This window comes from Orbicella faveolata, unplaced genomic scaffold (assembly GCF_042242905.1).
Source record: "Orbicella faveolata isolate gen_17 unplaced genomic scaffold, um_ofav_v1 contig_26, whole genome shotgun sequence".
In the NCBI taxonomy this organism is placed as follows: domain Eukaryota; kingdom Metazoa; phylum Cnidaria; class Anthozoa; order Scleractinia; family Merulinidae; genus Orbicella; species Orbicella faveolata.
Genome location: NW_028301554.1, coordinates 479,913 through 492,039, shown reverse-complemented (window position 1 = coordinate 492,039; position 12,127 = coordinate 479,913). Strand labels below are relative to the sequence as shown.

The 12,127-nt window shown below is 37.8% G+C and overlaps 1 protein-coding gene across 1 annotated transcript; it reads left to right on the top strand.

Moving 5' to 3' along the window:
• Positions 1–407: 407 nt before the first annotated feature.
• LOC110068814 (homeobox protein orthopedia-like) lies at positions 408–10,235 on the top strand. Its single transcript, XM_020776222.2, has 3 exons — positions 408–738; positions 884–1,137; positions 7,253–10,235. Exons 1-3 carry the CDS (start codon positions 423–425, stop codon positions 7,775–7,777), a joined length of 1,095 nt encoding a protein of 364 aa, XP_020631881.2. The 5' UTR covers positions 408–422; the 3' UTR covers positions 7,778–10,235.
• The last annotated feature ends 1,892 nt before the right edge of the window (positions 10,236–12,127 follow it).

Genomic DNA, 12,127 nt, shown 5'->3' with positions numbered 1-12,127 from the left:
CCAAGATGTCGAACTTCATCTTTCGTGCCCCACGAAAGCCTGGAGCTGATGAAAGCAAGTGCTATCGATTTAATTAACAATTAATATTTTATTAATCACGTTAATGACGATTCAGTTTCGTCTAATCACGGCCTATTTGATCAATTATTTGAAAGCCAAAATACTTCATCACAAACAAATGCTCCTTAATTAAGAGAATTACTGTGAGCGCTACATGGCAAGAGCCGCGATAGAAGCGAACCCGTCAGCGAAACGTGCTTGAAAACTCATCGTAATTACGCGCCATCGAGTTCGGAACGCGCTGAGAGCCGATAGAAGATTGCGCACTGAAAAGCGAAAAAATTATATTACGGGCGCTTAATTTGCCATGCTCTCATGTTCAATTAGCACAATTAAATATTAATATAGAGTGATTTGCTTACATGCTTTCTGATCCGGTGGTGACACCTGACATAATTTTATTAGAAAATAGCGCCACGGCGCGCTCTGATTGGACGGCCGCGGCTATAGATATTAAATCCGAGGTAATAAGCACTCTACAAAGAAGGCCGAAAGTTTGGCAGAATCGCAGAAGATTAGTAATGGAGCCATCGAACGACGCGCACGGTCCGGTCAGAGGGCCTGCCATGGATCACCGCGAAGATCATACAACTTCTTTGCTGGAATTAGTGCCAAGTTTGGAGCACTCGATCGTGGGAATACTCAATCACAACGGCGAGCTAAACGATCAGGATTCAGGTAGGGGCTATCTTGTTAGGGTAACAAATCGTCGAAAATTTTCTGGTCATCATTCACATTAACCCAGCTTTATAAAAAATAAATTTTCTAATGACTTGAGTGAGAGCTCGTTGTAATTTAATTCACTTTATATCTGTCTCAACAGATAGCACCAAGAACGGTTGTGTGGACGGTAAAAGCTCCCCAACCGAGCATAGGAAGATCGATACTGTTTCTATCGATGATGAAGATAGAAAAGCTAGTGATAGCCAAGGCGTCAAACAGAAGCGACATCGCACTCGCTTCACACCAGCTCAGCTCAACGAGCTTGAGAGATGCTTCGCTCGCACACACTATCCAGACGTGTTCATGCGAGAAGACCTTGCAGCGCGAATTGGTCTCACCGAGTCGAGAGTTCAGGTACAAGACTTAAATACCGGCTATTTATGATTAACTCGATATCAATGGGAGAAAAATAGCAGTTTAAGGATCTTTTGGTATAATGAAGTTTATGTAACGGTTTGTTTTGCGATGGAAAACAAAAACGCTCGCTTCGTATAAATAGCTCTTAATATTTGCCACTTTTGCTCGAAAGTCAGTCGTACAAGGTAGGCAGACTAGTTAGAGTTTAGTATCTGATTTCTGCTAAATGATAAAATCGTTTACGTCGCCACCAATTTTTTTCCGGCTATAATGATATATTTGTATACTTTTCTCCCTAATCACTTTCACACTGCGGAAAGACTTGTACAAACCTTTCACTTCAAAGAAACTGTCCCAGGACATTATGTCAGAAAACGCGCAATATTTGCGGGAAGAAATCAAATTTTATTGCTGCGAGGACGATTTATTATTTTTATCGCGAACACAACAAGACTTGCCTTTGTGGTATTAATTTGGTTTTTGTTTTGAGATACGCTTAACCGGCGGTCTTAAGCGAACGAGAAATGGCACGTTCCTTGCGGCTAAATTTACTGAAGATAACAATACTTTGTGTCATAACATATATGCGTTTAAAAGCCGTATATTTATTCTATCATCTCTTATTTTCGGGGATTTTAACCGTTGGCGTGGCAGAAGTCCTATAAAGAAGGCAGACCGCACATTTCTGAATGTACACAATGAATAGATTATTAAAAACACATTCAATAGCAATGGCCAAAATAAACCCATTGGAAATTCTAATGAAGGAAGCCTAAACGGAAAAGGTCTCTCGTGATTTTTAAAAGTTATCTGAGCTATTATGACTAAGAAGTGCAAGTGAATAATAGACACGCAGAAAGGGAAGCTATTATCTCCTAACAGTGTGTTGCAATTGTCAAGCGAAGCGTGTTTACACCAGCCAAAAATAATTGCTTTTAAGTTTTAACCAGAATCGAGAGCCTACTTTTCTTTCTTTAGCTTTAGATCAGTTTAATTGGGAGCTCTCTCGTTCGCTGTTCTGGATACTCCATTAGAGTGCCGAAGCATGTCAAATTTCGGTTATCAAAGAATCGATATTAAACGATGGAAATTAGCTGCAGCTCGCCTCTAAACACCTGTTTCAATACATTTTGTGCTTTGATCGCAGACAGCTGAAATTCTTACTATAGTTTAGAAAATTCGTTCTAGAAATACAACGTGGTTTTCGTCTTCGATGCGCGTAGAGCGTTATCACCATCTGCGGTGAAGTCATCTTTGGTGCGATTTTGTAAATAACGCCATATCTTCAATGAACCAAGAAAATACTCCTTACAGACTGTTTAGAATATCTACGCTTGTAATACGTGAATTTGAAAAGTCACATGGAAGATATTAAATTCTCCCCTGGAGCTGATGAAGGTTTTCAAGCTCGGTTTGTGGAGTTTTAAGGTGGCTCTTGATCGCGTCGAACGAGATTTCAAGAAAGACAATGGCTTCTGAAGTGGAGCGGTCTCGTACGCTGGACCGAGCTGCTTTAGAGAAAAGCGTGATTTGAAAGACAAAGCAGCGACCGGTGTTTTTGAACATAATTAGAATAGCTATAAAGCGGGTAGGCTTGGCTCTGCAGTAATTACGTTTTTCATTTCACCATGTTCTTGGCCGCGTTCTTATAAAGGAAAGCGAAGTTAAGAAGTGGATTACCTCAAAACCGCCTTAGAATTAAACGGGGCTCGGTATCAGACCCTGTTTACTTAGAAGAAATATTTGGCATGGTTCACAATCCGCTATTCTGCTGTACATTCTACAGCAGAAAATATTGCCTTTTAATAACTTGGCAATATTAAACTACAACCAAGCAATGCTCGTGATTCGTCAGTGGTAGGCTTTGACTAAGACAACATGCACAAGACTTTACTTCCGTTTATATTGCTTGCAGTTACTGCAGCGAGTAATAAAATTAAAGATAATTATGACAAAAGTAGAGTTCGTATCGAGTTTAGTTATTCTTATTGTCGTACGTGATTGTTCCGAGAAACTAAATGATTAAGATCACAAAAGAACCAGGCTTTTGACCACAATTATGCTATTTTCGTCTCTTACTCAACGACTTATAAATCAAAAAGTCACTACATATACATTTGCACCTGACATTTAACCGTTCTCTTTTAAGTGGAACAGATTTTTTCGTTTTTGGCTTTAGAAAGGAATTCCATTAATAGTGTGTCACTCTCACTCACGAGCGCCAATATGTTACGCTCTGATTAAATGGAGTCTGTGTTTGAACACCAAGCATTTTAATGTATACGTGTTATTGAGAAGAAATAGCTTCTTGTACTTATAAGGTTAGCAGATTGTTTCGAACAAATCGTAGCAAATTGAAAACATTAGCCAGCGCCACGGGTGGCAAATTTTTAGGCGTGTCAAACCGATGCTTCTTGCTATGAGAGGTAGATAAACATGGACGACCCCAGCCCCGCGAAAGAAAAAACCAAAACAATTTAACTCAAGCTTCTAAACGTTCGTGTACAACTTCAATTAATCGCAAATTGCAAGGAAATGCGACCAGAGGCATTAAATGTAACTTAAAAATCACATTTCATTTAATTCTGACGCCTGCACTTAGTTTAAGTTAAACTTCTGTTGACACAAAACTTTGCACACGAAAAATATCGTCGCGGTTTTGCGCGCTGCAGTCGTGCTATAGGGATTTGATGTATTGCGACAAGTTAGACACGCGGCGGTATTGCACACCGAGGCAATACCAAGACTTATTTACCGGGATATTTTCTGAACCATTGTACAAAACATTCTATAGCGGTCGGCACATTGGCGGCAAGGACCTGTGTTTGCTTTAGAGGCATCGATAGGTTACGCCGGGTTGATCAAAGTGTAAAATGAAAACATCAAGTCTTTTGTTTGCGTTTCCTTTTTCTAGCAATAACCGAAACTGCAAAGAGGATAAAGAGAACTTAGCCACTGTACCGTTGTCAAGGAAATGTAAGACTTTCATGGTTGTCTGCTTGTCAAATGGGCTGCTACGCTGAAGCTTGTTCAAGTCTGTTAATTCGGCTTTTGCTTTATTAACTACTGTAGGTGAAAGGGCTAGGAGCGGTATTTATCAAAGATTGGAGCTGGTGAGAAAGTAGCCGGCCTCACCAGCAAGAATGTTACTATATATTCAGTAAAGGTTATTAAACAGAAGCTTCCTTTGTCGGCAAAAGACAACTTTGATTATGGCAAATCTGTGGTAAACGAAATTCTAAAACCAATAACAAATGGGCGAGATATTAAAAGAGGTGGGAAAAGTACAGAGTGTATACTCTAGAAATACAAAGATGGAAAATAAGTACAGATTTCTTCGCCATCAAACAACCATTTACTCAAAGGGATTGTATAATACATTTAGAAAGTTATCCACCTTAACCCTGCGAAGAAAAAAAGCGTCCAAGACATGTAGAGGAACATAAACATTTTAATGCTATATGTTGCACTTAACTGAAGTAAAAGCTGTGTTTTACTCGACCCACAGAGGCCAGCAGAACCATATTTCGTGCTCGAAAGATAAGAGACTCATTTCTTTAGACGCTTGAACAATTACCTTAAAATGCATAAGGATACAGGAATATTGCTCGTTCCTCCTCTCTTGGCCTTACACTCTGACGAAATTTGAGCAACAGAATGCGAGAGGATAAGTTTTTATTTAGAAAATATCTAAGGGAAATTCAATATGTGTAGCATATGCTTTGGCCTACGTATGAAGACTAGCAGCCGGTGACACTTTGTTACTGAGAAACGGGTACCAGCATAAGATCACTTATCACAGCATTAATCTTTGTCAAGATCACAGCGAAATTTGCTACATTCGTTCAGAAACAAAGTTTTCTGAGAAATCTTTGATTTCCCCTATTCAAACAGCAGCTGCGAGTCTGAGAAATATGTGAAAACTTCCGAAGTGTTTTTCGTTGGCGTAGACGTGCATCTGCTCTCCTTAGTTCATCATTTCTTGCCTTGCGGTTGGGCTAAAATAGCTTTTTAAATCGATACTCAAGAATTATTTATTATAACTGAGGAAAGGCTCTGAGTTTAGTTCTGCATGTGCTTCTTTGCTCTGTTCAAACAAAAGTATCATTTTAGTTGTTAACTTGCGCTGACATTAATTTTCTTTATCGCCAAATTGGAGTCTTGTTTTATTGATAGAAAATGTTAACATTTAACATGCTTTTTCGAATTCCTCAGACGTGAGTTTTTGTTATCAAGGTAAGCAATTTTTCCTTCTAATTCAAGTATTTTGCTTTCTTATTTTTGCTGGTTAGGGCCAATACAAACTTTATCAAAATTAGCATTTTTCTTGTTTGCACACAAAACTAAACAACCACGATTTGTCGGCGAAATAAAAGTTAACTATACTTCTGTTTAAGTTATATTCAACACAGGATAGAAACACTATTTCTTAAGAAAGACGTAATGTCTGAGATTTTGTTCGTAGTTGTAAGACTCCAATATTTGTTTCGACGCTGTTTGAACATCAAAAAGCTAAACAATGTTTAGTTTGCCGTAATTCTCAAGCTTGTTAAATTTCAAGTGACTTCTCGCAAAATACGGAATAATTGTGTGTAAATCGATATAATCATTTTCCGACAAGGCCGCGACGAAGATTAATTAAAAACTTCACTCTGGTGTTTAAACAGCTTTGTAGGCACAAATTTTGGCAGCCCTGGTTTCCTCTCCTAGGCAGGACCTTCTCGGAAAAGGAAAACACCAATTTGATTTCGCTACCAGAGGTTAACTATCCGCAACAATTGCTCCATATCCTGGGTATTCAAAAGGCAATTAACAATCTTAATTTCCACATAGATTGGCTCGTTTCAAAAGGCTTGGTTTTGAGTCCGTGTTTTTATTAAATTTATACTTTTTCAAAACAATTTCGCACGACAAAACAATTACACTTAAGACTGCTGTTATTGCCATAGGAAAGAGCTCCAATCGGATCTTTATACCTTAACTTTTTTTCGATATCAACTTCGCTAAGATATTTTTTATCTAGTTAACGTTGCCTTATCGACTATTTCGGCAGTTTAATCTTAATTGAAATATGTTTTCCTAATGTAATCATTTATCATCAAATCTGAATATACTAATTATTTTAAATGGAGTTCATATCATCCATTGCTTTTATGCTTTCACTTCGGTCACCAACAAGCATTTACAAAAAAGAGGCAAATATTAATTGTTCTCAACTAGAAATAGTTTTGACAGTCTTCATTCGATTTAATTGGCAAGTTCTAGTTTAGCTCAGAGTAGAAAAGAAAATACTGCTTTTCAGGAAAAAATAATATTTAAATTCGTTATCTAAATTCTTATGATTAGCAAATGGGCCGAACCGACGCTTAAAGGAAGGGCCTGGCAAGAAATACTTTGAGAAATGAAAAGCAAGAAGCACTCGAACGAAAAAAAAAGATAGATGCCAGTAACACGCGTGTCATAAATTTATAAATTTATAAATTTATAACTACTGTGCCTACAAGTTCAAAATATGCACGTCTTAGTGGACAAAAAAGATAGACAAACAGCGCAGAGCAGAAATACAATTGAAAACCTGAGCTTACAGCATGTGGAGTGGAATGTTTGTTAGCCTAATAAATGGGTTTTTTTGCAAGCGTAAAGGATCTCAGTTAAGGAATGACAATCTACTACAGCAACTGATTCAGAGAGCCCATAATCTGTGTGGTGCTAGATCAGAGCAAATACCTTATCCACCTGAGCTATGAATTTGGGGGACAGACCAGTAGCAAAGTAATCCATATCTTATGTCTCAATAAATTTTTATTACACCGTTATCATTACAGTACAGCCTCAGTTCTTAATTTTTGGAGTTGTTTTATAATTAGTAGAATGAATAACTTGTGACAAAAAGCTAAAGTGTACAATTAATAGGTGTAGCACGACAGAACACCGTCTGTTTCCTTCTAGATAAAACACAGCGTAAATGGAAAGCATATGAAAATTTGGCATCTTTAATCATTTCGAGATGTAGAATTACTTGTATACTAGAAACCTACATTTTGAAACGGATCTACGTTTATTGCAGTGTTTATAACTGAGCGGAGACCTTAAATGTTTCTTTCGTTAACAGGTATGGTTCCAAAATCGTCGCGCGAAATGGAAGAAACGCAAGAAGACGGCTGCTATTCTCCGTCCTCCCGCTCCGATTCTTCCGTCTCATATGGCACAGGCATACAACCCAAGCCCCATAGGAGACTCCCTGTGTACCTTCCATAACGATCACCGATGGCCCACCACAATGGGCACAGCAATGCCAACAATGGCTCCAGTCACTACTCCATCCCTACCACTCTCGCCTCCGCACCACCCATTCGCGCAGACTGGACACGAGGTTCTTCCACAATCATACTCGCACCAGGCTTCCATGCCTAGGTCACATCTCAGCATGTCCATCCAACAACAAGCCAACCCACCAGCCCAGCAAACCTTTCAACAGCCATTTGTCGGCACGAGGGAAATGCCCATTTCTTCTTCACCATCTCTGCAAGATATACAATGCAGTATTCCCAATGGTGGGGAGTTGTGGCGTGGGTCCAGTATAGCGTCGTTAAGACGAAAAGCCCTCGAACACAAGGCAGCGTTCACATATAGATAAGTAGAGGACTCAGTATCATTGCTTCAATAGTGAGACAGTTACTGTTACTATGTGGAGGCGTAACAAGGGGCAAGGACGAACAGCGGACATTTCATGACATTATTAGTTCAATATACTTACAATTAAGAAATTTTTAAATATGATAAATTAGGGCATTGCTTTCCTTCAGTTGATGCTATTAGAGGTTCACCTTGTTCATACCCCACTGAAATACGCCTATTTTGTTTTACAGAAGCTAGACTTTTCTTCATAGAATCGTTCGCTTAAGAACCGACCTGAATTAAAATTCAGAACCTCCTTGTAAATTTCTTGTTAATACTTTTGAACTAATGACACGAATATTGCAAACTCAAAAATGCTCCAGCAGAATTATATAGGATACTTTATCAAAACTTCAGATACATCTTTATACATAAAACTTGTTAACTCGGTACTGCATACTAGTATTAAAAACATTGGACGTCGTAATTCACATTTACTTCTTTGATATATGTCAGGTTTGTGTCAGAATTCGGACAAAGCAAGAGTATTGGTCAACAATGTCAAAACTATTCTCAAAAGTTACAATCTTTGACTGCAAAACGCAAAGAAGTCAAAATACAACAACAACATTCTAGTTCAAGACTCCACAAGATTTGTTCCTGTATAATCAGCAGGCTTAAACAAACGCGAAAGATTGTAATTTCAAACCAAGCTGAAGTCACAGAAAGTTTGACGCCTATCAATCATAAAAAGTCATTCGCAGTGAAAATGAGCGTAAATATTTGATGCTAGTTTGTAAATCACGTCATGCTAGACAAAACAGATACTTAAAAACGAGCAGAAAATGTTGGATTGGAAATTAGAAGAGACTAATCGGTCGGAAATACGAGCTTAGAGTGTATATGGTGATCACATCAATGTTATGAATTCAACAATGCTAACATGCTTAGTTGAACATTCCTTTTCTACTTAAGGAAGAGAAACAAAAATCCCATGACCGTCTATTGATGTTTTTTTTTCGCATTATAGAAAGCAAAATTCAGTCAAACTCCAAGCACCAGTTCACAATATTTTTTTTTTGAAAAGAAATGATGCTCATGTTGAATTTTCATTGTCAAGTTAAGACTCAAATGTATTTGTTTTTTTCTCACAACCTTGTACATGACAATTATTCGAAAAAATATCATGTCGTTTGTAACCAGTTGTTTCACACTTAAAGTTGTGCAAACTGGGAGATGATTAATGTTCAAAACTCTGTATATATTGAAGAACTAGTCTTGTACACAACTAAGATCCAGACGTAATTTTCAGGTAAAAGCAATTTACTGAACAAATCTCCACATGTTTAAGCTCAAATGAAGCTCCTCACTCCAACAGGAGGGCACTCGAAGAAATTTTCATTCCTAACCAATCGAATGCTAAAACACTTTCTCTTTCTAAACGACTCCCTTCAAGGCATTGATTTATTTACTTAATGCAAGTTTTTTCAGCTGAACTCAGCTTACTAACGTAGATAATCAGATGTCAAGAGATAACGTATCAATTGATTTATTATTCAAAAAGGGAGATTCTAAGCTTCTATTTAAACGTTACATTCTGACCAACCGAAAATAAGCTTGTGAAGAACTAAGTTTTAGAATCAAAGCGGCACATTAACAATCACACAAATCTGTCATACATTATGTTATCGCTTTTCTTATCTACTTAATCAATGATTACAAGTAATGCTCTCCTTCAAATACAGAAACAGCTTCGATTGATCGATACCTTATCAAATGTCCAGATGGAGTTAAAACGCTCTCATAATCTATGAAAATAGTACGTGTAAATTGTTAATATTCACCAGAACCACCGAGAAAACATCATAGAAAGACGTCCTTGTTGTGGTTTTAAACCAGGAATACATCCATGATTTTAAAACTGAAGTCACCGAAAGAACCGCTGGAAGATTCCCTTTACCCGTTGGGCAGAATTGTTGGCAAGTTTTAAGGTTTATCTCACAAGTCCTTAAAGCTTTCGGATTCTATTCATCATCTGGCAAAGCTCATAAATTTAATCAAAATCGAAGCGTTCTTGAAGGACAGCATTACGTTTAACGCTTTCCATAACAACAGTTCACAGTTAATCGCACAAATTTTTCAAACGCATGGAGACGACGACAAAAGGAACATATTCCTGCAACTAGGTAACCAGAATAATAAAAATAATAATAAAGTAGCCAGAGAGTCATTAGGACTGGTGCATCACAATGGATTATTTAATTGCTATTTAAGATAGTATTTATGTTCTTTTTATTGTAAACCTGCATGTGATCTGATCACAGCGAGCAGTTATTTTGGGGCGCCCTCGCCTCGGGCTATGCTTTGATTGACGACCTAGCGGTTCGCCAAAGACTGAAAGCTTAGCAATAGAAATGGTCAATCCAGCGTGTAATTACTAAACGAAGTCCAGTTTTAAATAAAGCTTTATGACCTGATGGTTACTGGCTTTGTCTAATGGCTTAATGTCAATCCCAAGAGATTTTTCCAGATTCTGTCAAGCTTGCTGAACGACACTGAACAAACTCTAAGCATTGCGGGAATAATTCTTGCAACTTAAACTATGGTCTTGCTCTTAAATTGCCGCTTCAGACGATTTTCCTTCAGGGCGAAATACCTTGACCTGGTTAACGCATATTAGAGCAGTTCACGAGAACAACAAATGCCCTCATTTCCTTATGTCTAACCAGACCGCGAATTTTGCATAGGAGTTGTCAATGATAAAGGACTTATTGGATAAAACCATTGTGATTATGCATGCGCTCTTTATAACCTGGAAGTTTCTCTTTGACGAAATATCGTGGTTTTCATTTCAAGGCCTCCCTGTCTGCGTCAGCGGGTTGGTTTTAAAGCCAATCTAACTAGACACGAGGATATCACAAGACCAGGCAATATCCGATTTTTCAAAGCAGCTTTATAAACCGCGCTCCGCACTGATTGTGATTCAAAAAGCTTGTTTATTTTTAAAATCTCTTCACCCAAACAAAATCCTCGAGCCCAAAGTTCAAACCTTCAATCAAAACATAACCCTAATGATATAACTATTTGAAAGAAGATGAAGATTTAAGACCACGTTTTTTTATTGGTATTTTTTTAATAAAAATAGCGGCACGTTCAACAGAATATTCACCGGTACTATGTATCGCTGGATTGTCAACGGAATGAACTCTTTGCCGAGAATCTTAATTAAATTTGATTTTAATTTCCTTCAGCTTTGAGGCCGCTACTATAGATACTCCCTTTTTCTTTAAAATATCTGTTAATGAAAAAGGCACGGCGCACAAAAGGTGAACACAATAGTTAGATTTTCCAATTTACTGGAAAATGAAATTGCGTTTTCGCGTTTGTTATAACGAAAGCGCGTTCAATTTTAAAGCAAATGTTATGAATAAAAAAAAACGCAGGCCGGGAAAACTGATTGAAAAGGTCGCTTATCAGTATCACATGCAATTATTTCATGTCTTTCCATAAGATTTGAAGATTTTGAAGCAATTTCAAAAAGAGTTCATTAATACAGCAGCCATCCCGTCGGAAATTGATTCAACAAAAGCCGAAAGCTCATCTGTACAATTGTCAAATTATTAATTGATGGGACACTTTGGGAGCGGAATCGCCAAGGTTACGTTTTCTCTTCACGAAAAATTGCAATCCATTTCTCAGAACTTGCTTTAATTTCCACACGTGTTACGCTTGCTGTAAGCATGCGCAGTTGACATGACGACCGTGTTACCTCGAAACCGTTAACTTTACTTAGCGATTTCAATTCTATTGCCATCACGGGATTACCAAGTCGTGCAATTAATAACCACTAATTACACACATTAGGCTAAATTTAAGCTAATTTCGAGACATCCGCACAAGAGAGAAACCTGATTCCCCACAACAGCCATCCAAATCATCGAATGATGGGAATAGGTGAAGGTTGTAATTCATAGTTTTCATTGAATACGTGGATATTCCTTTATGCTGTGTTTGCCGAATAGTTATTTCGTCCAATATCCTGCCATAGTGTGTTTATAGACCTGTGATTAAAGTAAATCACTTAAACAGCAAACATCACACGCAAGCTTAGCTCAAGTGCTCAATTATTCGTCGTCTCCCTCGATAACCAATATCGTTTTTAAACCGCACTTGAAAACGTTGCGTGTGAGGCAGAAAATATTAAGTTTGTTCAGAATTCAAGGCGCAACTCACCGACCGGCGAAGATTTTGCAATAGATCATTCGTCAAAATATCTACAAAACTTATTCTAAACAAGTACGCGAAGCGATTTAGTTAACATTTATAAACTTCGTTGCTTTAAGTTCTTGAAAAAATCGAGTACAACATA

Bases quoted from the DNA above. Each gene is read 5' to 3' on its own strand.
- LOC110068814 (XM_020776222.2), top strand. From the start codon at position 423: ATGCTTTCTGATCCGGTGGTGACACCTGACATAATTTTATTAGAAAAT. The intron at 739-883 runs GTAGGGGCTATC...CTGTCTCAACAG, and splicing joins GCTAAACGATCAGGATTCAG to ATAGCACCAAGAACGGTTGT. The intron at 1,138-7,252 runs GTACAAGACTTA...TTTCGTTAACAG, and splicing joins TCACCGAGTCGAGAGTTCAG to GTATGGTTCCAAAATCGTCG.